General features: G+C 43.5%; 1 protein-coding gene across 50 annotated transcripts in view; it reads left to right on the top strand.

Annotated features, from left to right (window-relative positions):
- The first annotated feature begins 530 nt into the window (after positions 1–530).
- Positions 531–24,469, top strand: part of camk2b2 (calcium/calmodulin-dependent protein kinase (CaM kinase) II beta 2) — a 264,708-nt gene continuing 240,769 nt past the window's right edge. For 33 of the 50 annotated variants that reach the window (XM_043681403.2, XM_043681412.2, XM_043681409.2 and 30 more), the window contains exons 1-2: positions 531–685; positions 936–1,030. In XM_043681403.2, the coding sequence (XP_043537338.1) occupies positions 621–685; positions 936–1,030 (160 nt within the window). In that variant the 5' untranslated portion in view covers positions 531–620. The remainder of the gene's footprint in view (positions 686–935; positions 1,031–24,469) is intronic. The other 17 variants (XM_043681441.2, XM_043681437.2, XM_043681444.2 and 14 more) reach the window with 1 other exon arrangement.

Below are 24,469 nucleotides of genomic sequence, written 5' to 3' on the forward strand. Positions count from 1 at the left end.
TGTGTTTTTGAGATTTTAAAAAGGACTTTAAAAGAAATACACGTATTTCTTGAATTTTGACACCTTTCTTAAAACTGAGATCTTGCTTCTTTGAAATAATTTATCTCCGTTTGCATTTTAAAGCAAACAACTTGGAACTTATCGCAGCGATCTGCGGAGAGGAGGGTTTGCGTGAGGTGAAAGCGACCACCGATCCCCTGGGTGACCCGCAGTGTGTGTGTTTTGTTTTGCAGCTTTTAGTGTTTCTTGTTACAGGATTTTTTTTTTGTTGTTGTTTCTTTTGTTGGGGGGGGGGGGGGGGAGGTCACTGAATGATCGCGGGTCATTCCGAGCTTGCATGGAGAAACCAACCAGTTTCTCCCCAGTGAGACAGCGTTAGAGTGAGACGCGACTGCATCTTCCAAGGTTTTGAGAGGAGCAATGCCAATCCCCACGCCCCCCGATGTGAATGTCATGCTTGCGGGCTGCAGACTGTCAATCAGAAGGAGCCGCCCAGTTTCTCCTCCCCATCTCGCGAGAGGCGCTGCACCGAGTTGTCAATCAGCCGGAGCCCGGTAGCAAGCGCTGGCTCCCTCCCTCCCTCCCTCCCTTTGCAATCTCGAGTTGCAATTTTTTCCAACATGGCCTCGACTGGAACGTGTACCCGATTCAGCGATGAATACCAGCTTTACGAGGAGCTCGGCAAGTAAGTGTCCCAGCTTTCCTTTTCCCGCCTGTGTCTTTCTCCTGCCATCCCCACTACCTTCCCCCACCTCACCCCCCCCCCCCCCCCCATGCCTTTGCAGCAGCTTCAGAGAAAACCTTCACTAACCACCCTCCTTCCCCTTTACCGCAAAAGGGGAAAAAAAAACATCGCAACAATCTGTGATCTTTTTTATGGTTGCAAAATAACATCCTTTCTCTGCTACATTGTGTCTTGTTTCTGTTCAATCCAGAGGCGCTTTCTCGATCGTCCGCAGATGCGTGAAGCTGTCAACAGGGCAAGAATATGCAGCGAAAATCATTAACACCAAAAAGCTGTCTGCTCGAGGTTGGTAGATGTAAATGCTTTTATTGCAGTCCCCCCCCCCCCCCGGACATTTTCTTTTGGGGAGGCTGTGGGCTACAGTGGGAATGAAGCAGCTGTCAGTCTGTATCCACCCATCTCCGCCGTCTCAAAGCTAGTGACAGCCAAGCGACGCTCAAACGCAGCCTCTCCTTCTCATCTGTCGGGATGTGATCATGTTTATGACACACACGTCAGAAATGCTCCTTAGCCCATTTTTTTTTGTTCCTCGGGTTTGTTTTTCTTGCCCGTTCGCGATTCAGTCACAATTTTAAAAGTGTGGTTGTCTATTCCCTTAAATGTTTCAATTTGCACCTTAAATTTAAATTGGTAGCAATATTCGGCGAGGACAGGGCTTTGGTGGGAGAGAGTGTGTCAATCTCTCGTCTACAACTTGTTACAGTGTCACCCAGTTGGACATTGTTTTTTTTTTGACTGGAGCTATTTTGACTGCAGATTGGTTGCAGCATTTGGTTTTCGCATTGCTTTTTATGACGAATGCAATTCTAAAAATGGTATGAAAAATATTAGGGGCCGAGCATTTCGTGAAACCTTCCACACGTGCACACCGAAAATAATCGGGATCGTTCATTTTTTTTTTCAAATCTGTCACTGAAAGTACCTTGGTTCCTGGTGCAGGAAGATCTCTGTGGTGCTGAGATTAGACGGTGCTCATTAATCAACAAGCATTTTAAAACGTTGGCTTCAACTCTCATGAATTGGAGGTGGGGGTTAGGAAACGGAAATCTCTTGGTCGAGACGCATGACCGGGCTCATTCATCTCCCAGTTTCTCGTTCCTCGCCCAGTAGATGGGTTTGTTTAGCTGATCACACAGAGATCATGTGCTCGCCATGTCTGCGTGACAGTGCAGTCTTCTGGAACTAACCTCTCGAAGGTGCCTGCCCAGATTCGTTTCAGGAGGCGTTAACAAAATACGGTCCTTAGAAGTGGGTTTCTGGCGTAGCCTGCCAATTTCAAACGATCTGTGTCAGTCGTGGTGTTTTTTGTATAAAAAAAAGGTTGTGGAATAAATTGGACCAAATAAAACCTAGTTCTTGTTCGGAGTTAGTAAGTGAATGATAGTTCATGATTCCCTTCAATTCCCTCACTTCACAAGTCTGTCGTCAGTACACCGTGCCCTGCTTCCAAGGCAGTCGCAGGCCTTCTGACAGGGTCTGCACTGGTTGTTTTGAATCATGTGTCGAGAGCAGCATTAAGTTATTGCTTTTTTGCCATTTGTGTTTTTGTGGGTAGCACCAGACACAGGGAGAGGTCCCAGGGGAAGGGAGTATAGCACATCGCCCACATTGGTCGCATTGCAAGCAGCAGACTGATTTCAGAGCAGAGTTTTGTTGTACAGTGTGATGGAGTGATGAAGACCATTGTATGCTCTATGCAAATAATCAGATTCTCAAAGCTCTCATCCTGCCGAGGGTTCAGTTTCTTTCTGTGTAAAATGGTAAATGCAGTTTATCTGGCAAGACATAGGTCCTGGTGAGATTCAGGCAGGGGAACTAAAGGTGTGGTCAAATACCTGCTTTTGAGGTGCTTTCAAAAGGGTGTTGAAAGGTGATGGATGAGGAATATTCCAGATGTATGGAGCGACATGGGTCAGGATGTAAGAGAGGGTACACTGATGTGAAAGCTGGCCAGCAAATTCACAGCTGGACCTGTTGATGTTTCTCAAAGTTATTCGCATGTGGTTCTATCTGTAAACATTAAAAACTACTTGAGGGAGGAGGAGATCTCTCTTTCATCGATCTGTTGCCTTTATGTTACTTGATCACATTGGCTGCATTCTGCACAATGCATTATTTTTGTGTGAATTACAATTTGACCTCCGGTATGAGGAAATGCAAGTGCTGTGCCAACTGGCATTTCACACCCTCCAAGCGCAGTTGTCGGGTATCGAGGTACAATTGTAATTGGTGTGTTGACAGAGGAAAGACTTTGCTGTGGGATATTGAAATGTCACATAGTTGGTGCAGTTAACTTCGAATTATCTCCACCACTGAACAAGGGTCTACCAAAGTTCAATTTCATTTGCAATTCACCAAAATCTTAACAGAATGCAAAACCTGGACTCTTGTAAAACCTTTTGAGCTCCACGAGACTTGCAGCTGTGCATTGGCTTCACTATCTCAAAGGCATGAAGGAGAAGATGTCTATCTAATGGCTTTTGACTGTTAAGGCAAAGAGGAGAGATGAGAACACGACAAGGTACAGCCCTGTTGGTTAATCATGTGTTAATATTAATTTTTCTGAGCTCCCCTCTGAGAAGTGGACACTTGGGTCTGGTTTTGGAGAGCAGCTGGAACTCCAGCACCTTATTTGAAGACTCATTGGGTGCTACTAAACTTCAACAGGGGTCTTCTTTCATCCTGGCAAGCTCACTTCACCATCAAGTTTTCGTGAGGCTGTGGAGAAAATTTCTTGGAATAGCCTATCTCAATATTTTTGCAAATCATCCAACAGTGATGTTTTATAGTATCTCAGAATAGATAAGAAAAATAAATGAGTGAGTCAAAACTGTCCTGTCAATTTGTAACTACCCTCTCACCGGAGAAAGACTGGATAGTGAAATAAAGGGACAAGCTGCTGAAAGCACATGTTAGTGCAGGATGTTCTTGTTGTAGTTACGTGACCAGTAATGTTGACTGCTGTAAAAGCTGAATAATAATGCTTTTTTCCACATGAATTATATGAATAAACTGAAGTTTTTCTAAGGTCGTAACACAGTTACAGGAAGTGGCACTGCAAATTAGTTATAAAATTCTGTTGGATAGTCAATGCCAAGGAATGATAGAGATGCAAAGAGGAAGTAGTTGAAAGCCAATTTTCTTATGTTCACTATGAGGTTTAATTTTCATTGGGGTTAGAGCTTCCCTGTGATTTGCCCCATTAGTCATTTTCCCAAGTCCAAGCTTGGCTAATGAGTACTGTCAGCCCCAGGCCCCAATCATTTATCTTAATGATATGAAGAATGAATTTTACTGTTGTGAGTAGGATGTCTTGGACACTGTAGATAATCAAGGAGAGCAGCTTACATCCCTGACAATCTCTGATTTGTTTGTATTGTATCCAGACCTTTGTGCAAGGTTGGATAAATGAAGCAAACTTCTTCATGGAAATGAGCAGATTGCAGTTGAACACTACAAAAGTCTTCATTCCCAGCTGAAATATTTCTGACTGGGAAAGTCAGCTCTTGCACTTCGCCTCTTGAAGTTTGGATCACAAGGTAACAGCCAAGAGCAGAAACGTTTCTTCTGCCCCCATTCTTTCTAGTTCACAGCCATTGGGCCATTTGCAGAATCCCTGCATTTGTACTGGTGAGACCCACCGAATTGAGCATTGAGCATGGATTACAAACATTGTGAGCTGCCTTGTCTATGCATGCATGCAGTGTGCCATTTCGCTACTGAGTATTGATGGAGTTGGCTTTGTTGAATGTACCTCAGAAAGCCAGTTGGTGAAGGATAATATAGCAGCTAATCTTTATCCTTATTTATTTACAGACATCAAATTGTAAGGACACAGTAACTTAGATCACAACTTTGATTTTAGTTGATATCTATTTACAAGGTTTCAAATGAATATCAAATATTTGCAAGCAATTGATGTACAATTACGGATTCATTTTAGCACACAGGAGGCCATTTGGCCCATTGAGTTTTGGTGGTTCTATGGAATGCAGTCTACTTAGTCGCACTCCTCTGCTCATCCAGTTTCTTTTTGAAATCATTGATCTTTTCTGCCTCCACCACCCAGAGAAGCACCATGTTTTGGATCATGTACCCTTGTGGGAAAATAAATTCTTCTTTGTCCCAATGCCCATGACATCTCGATTTCAAATCTTAAATCTATGTCTCTCTATCGTTGTATGCCAAACTAATGAGTACGACTTACCTTTTTCTTTTTTGCCTAAACATGTCTTAACTTTATATATTTCCTTGGCTCCAAGGAGAGTGACCTCAGCTTTTCCAAGGTAGTTGTGCAGCTAAGTTCCTGTCATCCTTAGTTATTCTGGTCCCTCTGCCACTGCCTTAAGATACCTTCCATGCTTCCTTAAGCTTTATATATTTTAAATGTTTGAATACAAAGCAGCACTTAAATCTCTCAAGGACATAACAATGGGAGCTTGGGTAGACTACTTGGCCCTGAAACTTGATTTGCCTTTCAGTATAGTGCAAGCTGAATTCCACTTTCCTGTGTGCTCTTCATGTCATTTGATTTCCTGAGATACCAAATGGCTGTCAATTTCAGTCTTTAGCATACTTGTTGAAGTTGGGAAAGAGAATTATAATGATTCACAATTTTGTGGTTGAAGAAATATAAATAATTGACCCCTTACTCTGAGGTTGTGCTCCCAGGTTTGAGAAATTCAGCCAGGAGAAGCAACATCATAAACACCCCACCAATCTGTTTGGCAATCTTGCATGTTTCAAATGAGATTGTGGTTCATTTTTCTAAACTCCAGATGTTTCAGGCCCAATTTGCTGACCCTTTGAGAAAGCAACAACCTTCTCATCCTTGGAACCAAGCTGTCAAACCTTTGCAGTATTACTTGCTTACCCTTCAAAGACTGTGTTTTTCCTCAGATCTGGAGAACCAAATCATGCACAGTTCTCCAGCTATGACCTCACCCAAGTACGACAGAGTCCTACAACTTTGAACCAACTTTGTAATTTACTAACAACTTGACATTGGATGAATAGACACCATTTTGGAATTGATTTTTGAATTTATAATGAAAGACACTTGTGACAAATGTCTTCGCTTTTAACAGCCACTGGAGAGACAGATGTTCTCATTGTTCCTTTGACAAAAGGTTAGCCTTTTATTCACTTTCACTTCTTGCCTTCCATTTGTTTCTCACGTCGCCGGATTGTCTTGCACCTGTGTGGATTGACTTGGTGTGGCTCTGCTCCACCAATGCTTTAATTCTTGCTCTCAGGTCTCTGCATTCCTACTTTGGCCTCACTGAAATCCTTAATTTCCATTGATTCACTAGTGGTGTCCTTGTCTCGGTCCTAAACTCTGGAATTACTTCCGTAAACTTTTGACCCGCTTTCTTCTTTTTAGGAGACACCTCAAAACCTCGACCTTTCAACAAGCTTCTGTTCAGCTATCCTACTTTTACCTTATGTTGCTTTTTTTTTTGTCCAAAGTTTTTTTATAGAGCATGTTGGGGATGTGTTAATAGACCATTGACATAATATCAGTATGAATTTTAGATTATTATATGAGTTGACCTGGAAGGATGGATGCTTGAGGATGGGAAGTGGAGAAATGGCTGGCTCATGCTTCGATTTAATCGTGATTCCCATGTTATAGCTCTCCATTGATCTTTGGAAAAGCTGTGGAAACTGTTGATATCCAGTTTGTAGCTTGCTTCTTAACTGCAGTTCCTTTAAAGATCTCGGGCCAGTGTTTTGCTCATTAAATTATTGGATGAACGAACGGCTGCTGTAATCAGCGTTTTGAAACCAGATAAATAACTTGCTGGCGTTGTTCATTTAAATTCTAGTCCTGTCTCCCAATTTCATTGACCCCTCAAACATATTGTTGCCTGTTTCTGTGACCAGCAATTTCTGCCTTCCTAAGTCCTGTACTTCTATTGAGAATGCCACGCAAAAACCATCCAAAATCATTCACGATAATTGTTCATCTCATTGCTGTATTCGAAAGATTATTTATAAAATTGTCACACCAGTTGAGTAAGGGAATTAGTTGTGTGAGGTTTTTTGATGAAGTAAAAATGTAATTAAAAATGAGCAGATCTCATTTCTCGATTTGAATTCCGTATAACTTCCTTCAGAGGTGATTTAATTCCTCTTTACGCTTAAGAGTCAAACCTGAGCACAGTGTAGGATATTCATCTTTCTCTGCTGAAGAAACTTGGTAGTGTTATTGATGGACATATATTTGATTGACAGACAGGAACATGGATCATATTGAATTTGCTATCAGGGTTATTGGCCCAGCCTTATTGTTTGAAATGAGTGCGAGTTGTTAGAGTTGCATATTTCCGACTGGTTAAGGTAATAATTTGCTTTCACACAGAACTTGTAATGTAATAATATGACTCGGGTTTTTGATGGTGTGTTGTTTAGCAAGCTTAACCAAGTAGCAGGCAGCACTGTTAAAACATTTCTCAGCATAGCAAAGCAAGCAAACACACTGGAATTCAGAGCATGAGACTCAAATCAAAAATCAAAGAACTTCGGTCATTCAACATGTTTTACTGTTCTTTGCATTTGCGTATTAGTATTTTCAGTCAACCAGTTCAGACATAATATGGCACATCTTTAGTGAAGAACAGGATATAAACCCAGATCTTCAGGTCCAGAGGAAGGGGCACTACCTCCTGGCCATAGGACATCTCCTCCCAATGATATTCCTACTCCAGTGACATGAATGTCATGTCACCACTTCCCCAATATCCTTGAGTCGTGCTGGGTCCCAAACTCAAGTCCCCCGTTACACAATAGAAATTGCTGCTTGGCCCAAAGTTGAGCTTCCACATGATACTGACACTGCACCTGTTGTTCATGAGACACCAAAAAGGGTCCAATATCGAACCACCTCCTCTGCCACCTCTGCCCCCATTTGTACAAGTTGAGGGCTGAAAAGTTAGCTTTTCCTCATTTTGACTCTTTTGTTTTTGAAGTGCCAGAACATCACTGTTTGAGCCTGAAATCTTGGAAATTGGCAGGCCAAATGTTTGAAATAGAATGTGGAGCAAAGCAGCTGCTTGAAGAATAATTCAGTTTGAAGCAGGGCAGTTATTAAATTGGTGAGGAATCAAACCTCTGGAGGCTACAACATTGAAGGTTGATTTGAGAGGCTTAAATTACACACATTTCTTGTTTGAAATCAACTCTTGTACCAGTTAATTTAGAAAAAAAATGGCTAACAGCTCAGAGAATTCTATTGTGTTCGCAAGTTTTGAGAAGATTTGTAGCTCAGGTTGAGGTTCTGGATGTAAGTTTGCTCACTGAGCTGGAAGGTTCATTTCTAGACGTTTCGTCACCCTACAAGGTAATATCTTCAGTGGGCCTCCAGGCGAAGCACTGCTGATCATTCCTGCTTTCTACTTATAAATTACGTGTTTGAATTTAATACATCGGAGAAAAATCGCCAAGTGCACAGAACCCTGGGTTAGGTGAAACTGAATTCATTCAGCTTTGTTTTAAATTGTAATTGTGGACAGCTTAGCTCATGCCTTTATTTCATCACAAACCCTCCCACCAATTTATACTCACTATACATAGCCACCTGCATTAGTGCTCCAAAGGTTACATTCCGAGGAGAGATTTAACATAATATATCACTTGGCTTTTTGCCTTCGGTCTTTTTCCATTTTGGAAACAGTTGAGAGGTAAGACAGGAACCGTGTGCACCAGTTGAGGAGGCTCCAACAAGGGACATAACCCTTACATGAGGGGCAAGTCGTTAAGAAGGTAAGGTACAAGCATCTCATCCTAAAACAGATGAAGTGGAACTTTGTCCCATAAACAGCTGGGTGTGAATTTTATGTTCAGTGAATTTGTCATCTTACATTTAGGTTTGGTAGACTTGTGCAAACGAAAACTTTGAAGGGTTACGGAACCAAAGTAGGTGGAGAGAGGGAGGATCGGCAATCAGTTGTGAGCTCCTTGAATAGTGGTATTAGCTGATAGGGAATATATCTCTCTTATATATAATGCAATCTTCTGCTTAATGAGTGAGTGTATTAAATAGTTTGTGGTCCAAAAGTAGGCATTAATTGAAGATTTTGCGAATGAGCTATTCATACCCGAGTGAGCTTGCAAGGTGAGAATAATTTAGCCGGAGTATGTTCAGGGCGTAATTTGCTCTTCCCACTGGGACTCAAAACAGGTAATGAGTTGTTCCCAGTAACTTGTTGCTTGTGTACCTCTGAACGAATGGATACGAAAGTGCTCAGGTTTGGCCTCTGGAATGGAGTGGAAACCAATCCTTGAGAGTTGAGCAAGAACAAAAAACAAGTCATTTCATGGCTTTAGGTGTTGTGGGCAAAGACTAGCATTTGTTGCTCACCTCCAATTGCTCTTGAACTTGAGTGACTTCCTCAGCCATTTCAGAAGGCAGTTCAGGGTCCTCCCCCAGTGCGCTGTAGATCTGGAGTCATGGAGGTTACAACAGATAAGGATGGCAGCTTCCCTTCGTTGAAGGGCTTTATCGGAGCAGATATGACTTTGACAACAATCAATGTTAGTTTCATGGTCACCGCTTCTGAGACCAGCTTTCATTTCTAGACTTTGTAACTGATTTTAAATTCCACCAGCCTCTGTGGTAAAAGTTGATCCTGTGTCCCCATGGCATTAGCTTGGGTCTTTGGAATATTTCTAAAGTGGCATTGCAATTATGCTCTCGTCTTTCCAATTTAGTTTGAGCTGTAATTCAAAAACAGGTCGTGCCCATATGCTGTGCTTCTGAAATGGTTAACTGATGGTGTGCCGTTTTCAGGCAATCAAATCATGCAGCACAAAGGAGAGTATTTGACTAATTTGTCTGCATGGGCTCACTGAACGTTGTATCCAAGTATTCCCCCACCCCCACAAAACCATCCTTGCCTGCTCTTTCCCTATTCTGCACACTTCATAGCTGTCTTCTTATGGCTCTTTATCGTCTTGTGACTGAGATTACCTCTGATTCCTCTTCAATAAGGGTTGTTTTGGAAATTTGAAGTGTGTCCAAAAACAATTTAGAACTTGCAATTTGAGATTTCGCTGCCATTGCTCATGAAAACAGTTATCCTGCATTGCTGGATAATGCAGGGCATCAACTAAAATACTTTGGCACAGATGAAGGTGAATTCCACTACCTTGCATTTTATTGTCATAAGCTTAGCCAAGTGTCGCAAGATTATTCAGTCACCGAATTTAAATACTTTTCCACCTTCCAAAACTGAGAGGTAAATGGGCAGACATGGAAAAAAAATCTAATGGCAGTAAACAAGGCTTTTTGGCCCATCAAGACTGCACCAGCTTTTTGAGAAGCATCCAGTCTGTCCCTTCAGCCCTGCACATTTCTGCCCTTGGAGTGCTCACGTGACTTTCTTTTGAAATCATTGACGTTCTCTGCTTCCACCACCTTATGTGCAGCAAGTTCTAGGTATTGCCTATCACCATGTTTGAAAAGAATTTCTTTCTTATTCCCCCTGTATCTTTGGTCCACATTGTAATATTTGAGTCCCCTCATGTTTCACCAACAGTAATAAAAATAGTTTTTGTTTGTGTACCTTCTCTAAATCTGTCATATTCTTCTACACTTGAAAGAAATCTCCCCTCACTGCTTTTGTTTCATGGAGAATAGCAACATCTTTTCTAATTTAACACTTATGCTTAATTTCTGCATCCCTGCAACACCTGCTAACTCTCCTCTGCACTCTCTGACAGATATTCACATCTTTGCTGAAGTTCAGTGATCACATTTGGACACTTCACTGTTGCTGATTTTAGCTCAAAACCTCCAGTTTATGAAATCTTGATTCCATTATGCCTTGCGAACTATTGTTTTGTTATATATTGTCTTAGAAGAAATTTCTACATGAATTCCGAGATCCTTGCTTGCTCCTTAGAATATGCTGTGAAGATTATATTATCTTTTTATATCCTTTCTGTCAAAACGGCTCATTTCACACTTGTCTGTTTTAAACGAGGCCTGTCATTCACCTTCCATTCTGCTCCATTATCTAATTCGATCTTGGATTGCAATTGATTTGTAATTAGTGTCATTGTTTACCACACCCTTAAGTTAGGTATCATTTGCAACTTTTGAAATTTTACACTGTCTACCATTTTCAAAGTCATATATATGTTAAAATTATGAGGTTTGGTATTAATCCATGGCAAACACAGCTGTCAGCCATAGTCAGTCAAAAACAAATCACTGATTCCATGTATCTCTGTTTTTCTGTCCTTCAGTCAATATTCTATTATACTGATTCTAAGCCTCAGTCTGTGAGCTCAGATTTATTAATCAATGTTTCATGCCATTGTTTGTCAGCTTTCTTAAAATTTAAATAGATAACATCCGCTAAACTTTTCATGAGTTTCTCTGTTCTTTTGATCACAATGTCCAATGAAGTTTGTGGAATTTGATATGCCTTTTACAAATCTGGCTCTATTCAATAACTGAAATCTCTACAAATACATGTAAGCTTTTGTCTTTGATGTTCTAAAACTCATCCCGTCACTGATGTTAAAATAATTGACCTAGAACTAGAACTCTGTCGGAAGCTCGAGAAGCGATTGCTGGGCCTCTTGTTGAGATATTTGTATCATCGATAGTCACAGGTGAGGTGCTGGAAGACTGTTTAAGAAGGGTGGTAAGGACAAGCCAGAATAGTATAGACCAGTGAGCCTGATGTTGGTGGTGGGCAAGTTGTTGGAGGGAATCCTGAGGGACAGGATGTATGTGTAATCGGAAAGGCTAAGACCGATTAGGGATAGTCACCATGGCTTTGTGCATGGGAAATCGTGTCTCACAAACTTGATTGAGTTTTTTGAAGAAGTAACAAAGAGGATTGATGAGGGCAGAGCAGTAGCTGTGATCTATATGGATTTCAGTAAGGCGTTTGACAAGGTTTCCCATGGGAGACTGATGGCCAGTTTAGGTCTCACGGAGTACAGGGAGAACTCGCCATTTGGATAAGAACTGGCTCAAAGGTAGAGGACAGAGGGTGCTGGTGGAGGGTTGTTTTTCAGACTGGAGGCCTGTGACCAGTGGAGTGTCATAAGGATCGGTGCTGGGTCCTCTACTTTTTGTCATTTACATAAATGATTTTGCGAGCATAAGAGGTATAGTTAGTAAGTTTGCAGATGACACCAAAATTGGAGGTGTAGTGGACAGCGAAGAAGGTTCCCTCAGATTACAACAGGATCTTGACCAGATAGGCCAATGGGCTGAGAAGTGGCAGATGGAGTTTAATTCAGATAAATGCGAGGTGCTACATTTTGGGAAAGCAAATCTTAGCAGGACCTCTACACTTTATGGTAAGGTCCTAGGGAGTGTTGTTGAACAAAGAGACTTGGGAATGTAGGTTCAAAGCTCCTTGAAAGTGGAGTCGCAGGTCAATAGGATAGTGAAGAAGTCATTCGGTATGCTTTCTTTTATTGGTCAGAGTATTGAGTACAGGGGTTTGGAGGTCATGTTGCAGCTGTACAGGACATTAATGAGGCCACTGTTGGAATATTGCATGCTATTCTGGTCTCCTTCCTATCGGAAAGATGTTGTAAAACTTGAAAGGGTTCAGAAAAGATTTACAAGGATGCTGCTAGGGTTGTAGGATTTGAGCTATAGAGGGAGGTTGAACAGGCTGGGGCTGTTTTCCCTGGAGCGTTGGAGGCTGAGGGGGTGACCTTATAGGAGTTGACAAAATTATGAGGGGCATGGATAGGGTAGATATGCAAAGACTTTTCCCTGGGGTCGGGGGATCCAGAGCTAGAGGGCAAAGCTTTAGGGTGAGAGGGGAAAGAGATATAAGAGACCTAAGGGGCAACCTTTTCACGCAGAGGGTGGTACGTGTATGGAATGAGCTGCCAGAGGAAGTGGTGGAGGCTGGTACAATTGCAACATTTAAAAGCATTTGGATGGGTATATGAATAGGAAGGGTTTGGAGGGATATGGGCCGGGTGCTGGCAGGTGGGACTAGATTTGGTTGGGAAATCTGGTCGGCATGGACGGGTTGGACCGAAGGGTCTGTTTCCATGCTGTACATCTCTATGACTCTATAACTGCCAGAAGCAATTTGCCTCTCACTTACTTTCACCAGTGATCTGAAGAAGGATCACCTGGACTTGAGAGGTAAACTCTGTGTTTCTCTCATCACAGATGTTGCCAGACCTGTTGAATTTGTCCAGCAATTCCTGTTTTTGTTCAGTCAGAAGTCATAAGGTTGGGCACAACAAAGGGTCTCAACTTAATTCATAATAATCAGTACAATGTATTTTAGAGGTTTGAGGCAGTAAAGGACATTTGTCCATGACTATTACCGTAAATAAATTATTTCTATTATTCAGTGTTGTCCTTCTTTGACAGGCGTACTGCGAAACGGGAATATCAGTGGCACTACAATCAATAGTTCTCTTTCCATGCTGTACATCTCTATGACTCTAATTACTTGGAATGTCTTGCATCTTTCCTTGAATGAAGGTGTCACATTTACTTCTTTCTAACTCTCTGGCATTTCCCCCCATATCAAGAAAAGATTGAAAGATGAAAGCAAACGTTTTTGCTATTTCCACCTTCCGTTTCCTGTGCAACCTGGAATTCAGGAACTGACTGCTTCCTTGGCTCACATTAGTGAACCGATGTGGTCCTACCCAGGAACAACACCATCTTCTCTATTCTTTCAGTCAGTTGAAAGATCTCGGAGATTTTGGTTGTCTCGTTCCCATGCATGTTGAGAGCCAGAGTTGGAACCAGTTCAGAAAACAGTAAATGTTTCTGCTGCAGCTTATTGAGCCAACTGGCTTGCTCTTCTGACCAGAAAGACAATCACTTCATGTTGTAGCAGTTGTTTATCATTTGTAGCTTTTTTGGAACTCTTCCAGGACCATGTCTGATAAGAATCATTTTGACTAAGTGAAAAGAAGCAGAAACGTCCTCAGGTCTATTTCAGATCATTAAACCAAAACCTCTCTGGTAACATGATATATCCCATGGTCTCTGAAGAAGGGCATTGATGTTCTCCCAGTAGCCTGACTAATTTTATCCTTAAAACAACACATTATCTGGTCTTTACCACATTGTGAGGGCTTGGTGTGCAGTGATTTTGTTATGTTTCCTTCTTTGTAGGAGTTGCCAACGTGTCTTTCTTTATCATCCAGGAATGCTCAATGAATGTTACAAGGTGTGTCAGCCACACAAACTGAGGTTTGTGATTATATCATGCTGTGATTCATTCTTCTCTTTGAGCTCCTACCACCAATTCAGTACAACGTGCATGGAGTCTTCGATATACAAAGTTTTGAATGAATAGTGTCATCCCATACAGGTTGTAATTTTCAATATCTGACAAAGAAACATTTCTTGGATGTAAAAATGGCTGCTTTACGTTGTCCTGCCCTGTAGACTTGCAGACAAAACCCCTTGGGCGCAGACTTCACATGGAACCAGTTCGCAATCCAAGGACTGCCTTTGGTCTTGATACTGAGCAACAGGACACACTCAGTAACCTCTGGTGGTTATTTGTCAGGCTGAAATTTATACACCAGCTCGTTCCGAAGTGGAATTCTTTCGCAATTGTCGCAACTGTAATTTTATCTTCCCAATTAATGACAAAATTAATTAGACAAATTACTTTTGAGCTGCCTTGGTAAATAGTTGCCTCGAGCTTGCTACTTTCTGTCAGTGCAACCTGTTTGTTTCCAGAATCTGAGCCATTGTCCTCTCAAATATCAATTGAGGTTGACATTCCTATCTCCCACTGACTACTCTACAGTTACCCACGCCCTTGGCCAATTTATTGCATTGTCTTTGTTTGACTCTCCATTCAGTTTAGTTAAAGCAGCAGCAATTCCATGTAGGATCTTGTCAAACGGATTTAAAAGTCAAGGTTGGTCCAGGTTCAAAAAACAGTTGTCACTCCTTAGAGAAACAAAAGAGTAATGGAAAATGTATCTTAAACAGCTGTTATTTCCTGCGCATGATCAATGGTGTTTTATTCAAGTTGTGAATTGATTTTGTTCATAAATGTCATTCTTGGACTGTAGGTTGTGCTGGTTCGGCCAACATTTATTGACCATATCTCATTGCCCTTGAGATGTTGCTGAGCCATCATCTTGAACCAGTCCAGTCCTTGTGTCGAAAGTACTTCACAGTGCAAAGGAGGGATTACTAGAAATTTGAACCAGTATAGCAGAAAGAACAGTGTTAGAATTTTTCTGCAGTGTTAGCCACACTTGATCCAATGAGCAAAGACTTGTGCCTTCACAACCAAACCAAAATAAGCATGAAGTAAACATGAAATAGGAGGCAAATTGCAGTAAATAACCCATTTAAATAACAGATGCAACAAGGATAGATCTCAATGACAGAGTAGTTTCCTCTACAGAGATGATACCAATTTGAGCTTCAAAGTTAGGAACTTCCTCCGGTTGAATTCCATTTCCTTTTGTTTGAGTACTTAACCACTGCTCCTTTTCAAACCAGCTCGAGTTCCCTGTCTGTGGTCTTCTCTGAAGTGCTCCACTTGTGCCGAACTAGTTCATCTCAGCCTACAACAATTTTGCTGACATGAATTCACCAGAAATGCCTTCCCTCTGTCATAACCCTCCTTTTGTTCTGAAGCAGAAACGTTTACTTCTCCTTGAATCCATTCTCTGATCCAGTCTTGGTGTTTGCTGTTTTCCAACTGTGCCACAGCATCTCTCTTGCAAAGCTGGTGAGAGTTTTCACATTAGCTTGTGGGTTATGTGGGCATGTTTTGCATCTCACACCAGATCATGGGTTCATGAGTTCCTATTTCCTCTTGAAGGTCAGGCCGTCAGAGGAAGCATGACATGCTGAAAGCATCCCCATTGCCAAAGGGAACAGTAGCTCTACTTTGCAGAATTATCTTGTAAAAAAATCTCTTTCATGAGATGTTGATATTGTTGGATGCTCTTTTCTTTGCCCGCTTGAACTGACTGGCTGACTAGGGCCATGTCACATGGTGGTTTAAAGTCACCACATTGCTTGGTCTCTACAGTCACATGTTAGGCCAAACCAGGTAAGGGCGACAGTTTTCCTTCCCCCAAAGGACTCTTGTGAACCAGTTGGATTTTAGAACAATCGAAAACTTGTAAAATCAGACGTTCATTGCTTCAGATTTCACCTGTTGGGATTGTAACCATGTCCACACGATATGAGCCTGAGTCTCTGGATTACTTGAATAATGACAATGGCACTGAGCCACCAACTGACCTCCAGGATAAGTGCCAGATACAGGCCACCCCTCCACCCAAAACACTCCTGGAGATTCCCTGTGCACATCATCTCTCTTCTCCTGGTCACATGAACTAATAGTGCCAGGTATCATCACTTCCAAGTCAGGGATGGGGTGTGATTTGCAGAGGAGCATGGAGGTGATGGTGTACTGATACTGGTAATGGTGTCCTCTATGCCAAGTTGCAAAGAAGGTTGAGAAATATTGTCACTCATTTTGAAACAATTGCTTGTGACTGGTCCCTCACAATTATGTTCTCCAGCATCTTCCAAACCCACAACTCCTATCACCAAGTTGAACAAAGGCAACATAAGCACAGCCACACCATTGACCTTCTAGTTCCACCATTGCACAGCAGCAAACTGATATGGCTGGTCTTTCCCTCATATCAGGTCAAAGTCCTGGAGCTGTCTTCCAAAAGAGATATATGGACGCCCTTGCATTCAAAACTGCAGTAGTTCAAGAAGATAGCTTACCCCCATCCTATCCAGGGCATTTGGAAAGTGGAATAAATGATGGCCTAGTCAGTGTTGCCGACATCCCATCAATGACTTGAAATAAAAAAATCTGCCAGTGACTTCGAGGACAGGAATTGTTTGGATATCATGTGAATAATCAGAGTCTTAATAATTTTCAGTAGGCCAGCATATTTTCTTCTCTTTAATCTAAATTCCTGCAATTATTTGCAGGCTTCTGCTTGAGGCTGCTTTCAGCTGGTGTCTGAGACTGGTATCAGTCAAGGAAAAGAATTGGAGAGGAATTTTCAAGGTGCTTTTTTGCAAATGGTCTTGGGTTCTTCACCTGTTCTTTCATCTCTCCTGGACAGTTATGTGGCTTTCAAGTCAGGACTGTCATGTAAATGTTGTGTTGTATAAGGTGACAGAATGGACAGTGGGTCTTGAACGGTCTGTCATCATTTGAATGTCATAATTCCGGTCGAGCAACCATGGCTTGACTGTGATCAACCATTTTGCACCAACTGAAGTGGAATTGGTCAATACTGTCATGAGAGGGCGCAGTATGATTGGGTTTAAGGAATAATCCCAAGTGTCTTTCAGAAAAGGAGGATTAGGCCATGAAGTATTGGATGGTTATTCAACTCAATGTGCTGATCCTGTTCTTGAAAATGACTTGCTGTCAAGAAATGTATACGTTTGAGGGCAGATGTTCTCTTAACTGTGCTTGGTTTGGAAAGGGCAGAGCAAAAAAGGAAGTTGCTTGGATTAATTGAAGTTCACTGTCTATTTAAAATCTGAGATGAGTTCCATGATTGATCTGTGGTTCCCCCAATGAAATTTTGTTCTTCCTGTCTGTTCTGTGTTCAAGTGATCCTTTAAGGCCAGACTGAAAAAGAGAAAATCTGTGTTTCAACATTTCATCGAAATGTGGAAAATAGGAGTAGACCAGTCAGCCCTTCAGACCTGCTCTGCTGCTCTTTATGAATGTGGCTGATCATACAATAATTATCTATCTTGTTAATTTTAGTCAGAGCTGACTGTTGACAGAGAGCCATGTCAGTCTGAAGGATTGGGGGAGAAAGAAGGGGAAGGGTTGTGAAACATCTCTGAACTGCACAGAGCTTTCCTTTCATGGCATTTTGTGTCACCTTGCCCGTTTGACAAAATGAATACCTTTTAATTTAAGGTTCCTACTCTCAACAGCAAAGGTTGATTTTGATTGCTGCGATGCAAAGGCTGGTTCAGATTTGTTTACTCTCCTGACTGCTGGAGTGTAAAAATACCCGCCTCATGTTAGCCTTGCTGCTTTTGGACTAGCTGGCATTCCAAGGGACCTTGCTTGAGTTGGTGTCAGTGGACTGATTAGAATTCCTTCTGGCCTCCAACAGTCCTGGCCCATCTTCACCCTTTGTCAGGTTCATGTTACAGCCGAACTGGGGTTTTGCTCTTCTGATCAGGGCACAGAAAAAGCATGTTAGAAAGGCACTATTACAGTAATTGTGGGAAATCAATTCACTGGTGGATTGGGAAGATTAGGAATGTCGTGGATCTCAAGAAAGATTAATTGTGGAATGTCTAGAAGATAGTTTGCCCAGCATTCCCCCCCCCCCCCTCCAAAATCATTTAGTCCTTTTTGTCTGAAGTTGAACCTTCTGCAATTGAACTGTAACTCTGTTGCGACACAAGTTAAAAGTGTGCTGCTTTTGTTCTCCATCTCAACAAATGGAGCTCTCAAAAGAGGCACTATTTCTAAAACGTCCTATGTCTGTTTTGGTGTATGAAGTCATTCGCTCCTCTGTGATCTTTTCCAAAGGCTCTTTGCACTGAATAGCACCCTCACCTAGGTTTTATTCATTCTTGCTCTCACTGTCAGTTTTCTCAGGTGCTTTCCGTCATTTTGCATGATGATAGGTCCATACTGAATTTGGAATTTAGGAACGGGACAGGAGAGAGGATCATTTTGAGTCATTGTGTTGAATTAAGTATATGCTTAAGAGCGGTGGAAGAATGTGATCTGACCCTAGCTGTGTCTGCATTCACCCCTTTAACCCTCCCCTGCAGATATAAATTCCCCAGTTGCCCATTTTACAAGATATTTTGTTGACAAAAATGGCAGGTAGCCACTTCACTCTTCGTCATGTTGTGGGATTGCACTCCCATGGTGAAGAGCAGATGGCTGGAGCCTGCAAACTGGAAATTCTGAAACTGATGTAAAGCTTCAGAAGAATCGCAGATATAAATGGCGAGGAGCTGGATGGGGGAGAAGAAATCAGGTTGAAGTCGGATGACCTGAATTCTGTGGGGCAGGAGCCAGCAGGAACAGCAGGTCTTTCTAGGCAATCCTGTTTGTGAATGTTGGGAAGAAGCCACAAGTGAGCAGTGTGGGGTTGGGGGACAGTCAGCTTGGAGGCACTGGGAGGGGAGCCCACCAGATGGAAGGAGCTTCTTTTCATTGTGGACTCAATGGTCTGATGGTCAATGTTGGGGTCATGTTCCAGAGGGAGAATGGAGGAGGTGTCCGAGAGCTGGTGATCAGCCTCCGTAATGTATTGGTCAGTACGCCAGACAACAACAGGCAGGCTTTGTCAGTCACTTGATCATCAGTCAGGTTAAGATCTCAAGAGTACGGAATGCACCCAGTTCAGAGGGGGAGAAGTTTAAATGGGTAAGGGGGCAGTGAAATTGAAGCAACCAGTGTCACATAGACTGTCCTTGATGAACAGGTTGAATGCACATAAAAAGCCTGAGGGAGGGGTACAAGTGCAGGGAGAGTGTTGGAAGCAGGTGAAGGTTTCTGTTGGATGGGCAGAGGACTCTGGTCCAAAGGAATAGGTGTAGAGGCAGAGGTGGCAGAAGAAAGATTCACTTTCATGTTGTGGCTGAAATTCATGGAGGTGGGAGCGTAGAGGGGGTAAAACCTGAGATGCTGAGTACAGAACGTTCAGCATCAGAAAGTGGAAGGTCACAAGGAACAGTGAATACATTAAAAGGTTCGGGAAGCAGAGGAAGGTTTCACAGGAGCCTAGTTAGGTTTCAAGTGTTGCAGATTTGAAGTTGTTCCTTATGCTTTGCGAGTGTACAGGTATCCCCCACTATCCGAAAGTGGACCATTCCTTTGAAACCTTGCATTAGCCAAATTAGTGTAAAGCAAAGAAGCGTTAATTTATATGGGAAAAACTTTGCCTTTATTTGTAAAAGTGAAAATCCTCTTTGGATTTCTTTCAGTTAGCAAAAACAGGTACTAATGTAGGTTTTTGTAAAAGTGAAGTGCTGTAAAGCGAACTTTTGAAAAACGGGATACCTGTACAATGCTAAAGATTTTTCTGAGCTCAGGCATTCAGCTGGGAGAATAGAGAGGAAGTTGACTCACTCTTTGATGAATCTCCCAACAGATGATTTGCGAAGGAGTAAGATTCAAGGGTGTGTCTGAGCATTTCTGTGCAAATATTTGCAGGATGTTTCGACTAAATGTAATTTAACTGTGTTGTTCTTGATGTTGTTTTGGTTTTGGTTTTGGAAGCAGGACAGCATTTATTAACTTTTCATCATCTTTTTCTGGTATTTGTCTCTTATTCCCTCCAGTGGATGCTGGTAGTTCGAGGATGTCCGTGACAAATTTGTGATTGTGGCTGTTTCTCCTACCAGAAGTAAGGCTTAAACATGGGTAAATATGAAGCAGCAAGCAGTGACGCAGAAAGGAAAAGGGATTGAAGCAGTGAAATCAGCATCTCTCTGCTTTAACTGACATCCTGTGCCTTTCAGTTGAAGCTGAACTAAATGAACATCTGTTGATTGTTGCCTGACAGATGTACTCTTGTAAAAGATATTCAAGTATTTGTGGAAGTCGTGGCTCGATAGTCAGGTGTTGTTTTGAACGACCAGCATTGGGGTTTGTTTGTGACATAGGGCTGGTTGTTAACATGCTGTGTTTCACAAGACAGCAAAAGGAATTATTGCCTGACTTGCTAATTGTTGGGATTTGTTAGCTGCCCACAATTTCTAGTCATTGCGTTTGTAATCTGAGTTCAGCCAAGTGTATCTGCTTTCTTATTCAGTTTACCCTCTGTGCTTTAAGGTATTTGGAAGTTGTTTTTCTTTCACCTCAGGAAGATGCAGTTTTTGAGCTGGATTGCTTTCATGCACTGTTTTGGAGCTGGTCTTAGCTTGGGCTCCTGTAACAGGCCACATTCTGAAGCAGACTCGTTACCACAGCCACATCTCCTTCCTCAGTGCCTGCCTGCGGAACTGAACTGTTCCCGAATGGACTCTGGACTATATTCAGACCATCACATTTTGGACCTGTTCAGGAGACAGCTACCTACAGCAAATCCAAAGCCTCCAGAAACGGTTCTCCCTCTGGATCATCCGTTCCATGTTCGCAGCTATGCGCATCCGTGTGTCACCGCCTACTCTCCCTGTAGTCAGCCTTGCGTCAGCTCAGGGCCACACTCTCCCAGACGTGCAAAGGACCTTTGCTATTCTTCATCCTGAGAAGAATTCACACACTCAACAAATGCTTTCTCTCTACCGTATCGGACATTGGGGAACATAGGGACACCAAACCTTCATGTACTTACCTCCAAACTCCCTCAATCATCCCAGAGGCTTCTCCCGGCCTCTGGAACCACTCGGACATCATGAGGCATGCGGCAGCTCCAGGCACCACCACCAAACGCTGCCATCACTTCTGTCCCACTGCCCCATAGACTGCAGCCACCGCCAACAATACCATCTCTGTGATCACCGGCAAGACAACCGCCTTTTCAACCGCTGCAAGAACCACTGCCGCTGAAACCACCCTGGAGTCTCCTCGGCATGTCACTTTCATTCCAATAGTTGCCGCCGCTGCAGCCACTTCCACCCCCCCATTGACTACACTCACTGGAACACTGCAGATGACACTGTGAACATCATGTGTTATGTCACTTCTGCTCCCCTGACTACCCCCCAGGGTGAGGGTCACTTCTGTTGGTGACATTACCCACAATCCCATAACCACACCCACTCCAGAGACAGTCTCCACCCCACACTCCCAGTTCCAGCCCCACACCAGCTCCTATCTCCCAGCCCTGCCATGTTTTTAACCATCACCCCAGATCTCCCCCTCACTGAGGATGAATGATCAGACCTCACCTTCATCCCCCTATGCTCCCGAATCAATGAATTCAACACGTGTTGGACATTGAAATGTTCTTCCGCCGCCTCTGCCTCCATGCTTACTTTTTCCATCAGGACTCCCACCCATTCTTCAAGGACCCTTCTCCTGTCTCCAACGCACCTCATCCACCTGGACACCCTGTGCTGGTCTGTTATCTGCCCTCGATCTCTTAATTTCTAACTGCCACCATGACATTGACCATCTCAACCTGTCCACCCCCTCACCCACTCCAACCTCTCACCCTGGCAATGTGCAGCCATCCACTCCCTCTGCTCCAATCTCAACCTCACCATCAAACCAGTGGACAAGAGGGGCGCGGTGGTAGTTTGGCGCACCAACCTCTACATCGTTGAAGCCAGGCACCAACTCGTGCCACCCCCTCCTCCTGCCCCCTTGACCACGACTTCATCTCCCATCACCAAACCATTATCTCCCAGGCTATCCACAACTTCATTACCTCAGGGGATCTCCCACCAACTGCCTCCGACCTCATAGTCCGGGAACCCCGAACCGCCTGGTTCTATCTCCGACCCAAAATTCACAAACCTGACTGCCTTGGTGGACCCATCATCTCAGCCTGCTCCTGCCCCACCAAACTTATTTCTGTACATCTTGACACAGCCCTGTCTCCCTTGGTCCAGGATCTCCCCACATACGTTTGGGACACCAATGCCCTCCACCTCCTCCATGATGTTCATTTCTCCAGCCCCTAACGCCTCATCTTCACCATGGACATGTTGTCCCTGTACGCATCCATCCGCCATGATGAAGGCCTCCAAGCCCTCCATTTCTTCTTCTCCTGGTGACCCCACCAGTACCCTTCCACTGACACACTCATTTAGTTAGCTGAAATGGTCCTCGCCCTCAACAGTTTCTCCTTCAAATCCTCCCACTTCCTCCAAACCAAAGGGGTAGCCATGGGTACCCACATGGGTCACCGTTTTGCCTGCCTCTATGTCAGGAACATGGAACAGTTCACATTTCGCAGCTACACCGGCATCATTCCCCACCTTTTCCTCCGCTCCATCAATGACTGTATCGGCGCCACCTCGTGCTCTCACAAGAAGGTTGAACAGTTCAACAACTTCACGAACACCTTCCACCTCGATCTCAAGTTCACCTGGACCATCTTGGACACCTCCTTCCCTTTCCTGGACCTCTCCATCTCCATTTCTGACAACTGACTCAACACAGACTTCAAACCTATCGACTCCCACAGCAATCTGGACTACGCCTCCTCCCGCCCTGCCTCCTGTAAAAACACAATTCCTCCGCCTCCGTCGCAGGTACTTCCAGGAGGACAAATTTCACCACAGAACATCCCTGACAGCTTCCTTCTTCAAACACCACAATTTGTCCTTTCAAGTGGTCGACAGTGCCCTTCAGCACATCTTCTCCACAGTGCACATCCGCCCTTGAATCTCACCCCTCCCAACGCAACTTGGACAGAAACCACCCCCCCCCACCGTCCTTGCCTCCCATCCCACTAACCTCCATATACATTGCATCATCATCCGCCATTTCTACTTGCTACAAACAGACCCCACCACCAGGGATATATTTCCTTCCCCAACCCTAATCTGCATTCTGTAGAGACCATTCCCTCTGCGACTCCCTTATTAGGTCCACATCCCCCAGCAACCAGCCCTCCACTCCCAGCAACTTCCCTTGCCACCACCAGAATTGCAAAACCCGTGCCCACACCATCCCCTTCACCTCTGTCCAAGGCCCCAAAAGGATCCTTCCACATCTGACAGAGATTTATCTGTACTTTCACACACATCATCTACTGTGTCCGTTGCTCTCAATGTGGTCTCCTCTACATCGGGGAGAGGGGATGCCAACTTTTGGAATGTTTCAGAGAACATTTCTAGGACACACGCATTAAATAATTCCACCACCCTGTGGCTGAACACTTTAATTCACCCTCCCACTCCACCAAGGACCTGCAAGTCATGGCTGCTTCCACTGCCAAGCTCTAGCCACCCAATGCCTCATCTGCTGCCTTGGGATCCTCCAACCACACAAGATAGAATGTGGATTTCACCAATTTCCTTATTTCTCCTCTCTCCACCTTATCCCAGCTCCAACCCTCCAACTCGGCACTGCCTTCTTGAACTACCCTCTCCACCCTCCTCTCTGACCTATCACCTTCACCCCCACCTATCGCGTTCCCAGCTTGCTTCCCACCCAGTCCCACCCCCCTTCCCATTTATCTTTCAGCCCCCTTGTGCCACCCCCTCATTCCTGATGAAGAACTTATGATCGAAACATCAACTCTCCTGCTCCTCAGATGCTGCCTGACTGGCTATGCTTTTCCAGCATCACGTTGTTTGACTCCTGTAACAAACCAATGAATCATTATACTCCGCAGTATCGAGCTATGGTGTACAGATCACTGGCAGATGTTTCTGAGGTGATCAATGGAGCAGGCATTTGATACACTGAAAGTGGATTGAAGTTTCCTTAACCAGGGAAATAGAATGCTCCAACCAGCTTCCTAGTTACAAGGTCATAAATTGGTGACTCCTTCTGTTCTTGGGAAAATAGACAAATGGAAAGTGTTGATGTCCAAATGCAGTAGCAGTAATTTGGAAGGCAGCAGATATGTTGGCCTTGATTGTAATAGAATTTGAGTACAGGAGTGAAGATATCTTGCGTCAATTGTACAGAATCATTGTGAGGTAGTGTCCTGGAGTATTGTGTACAATTTTAGTCCTCATCTCAAAGGAAGGATGAAGTTGCACAAAGGGAGTGCAGTGGAGTCTCACGAAGCTAATTCCTGGAATGATAGGACTGACCAATGCGGAGATATTTTCGCAGGGTTTGCCTTCATTCTGCAGAGTTAAGA

The sequence above is a fragment of the Chiloscyllium plagiosum genome, unplaced genomic scaffold, assembly GCF_037043375.1.
Source record: "Chiloscyllium plagiosum isolate Xiang-an unplaced genomic scaffold, Cpla_swu_hap1 HiC_scaffold_48, whole genome shotgun sequence".
NCBI lineage: Eukaryota > Metazoa > Chordata > Chondrichthyes > Orectolobiformes > Hemiscylliidae > Chiloscyllium > Chiloscyllium plagiosum.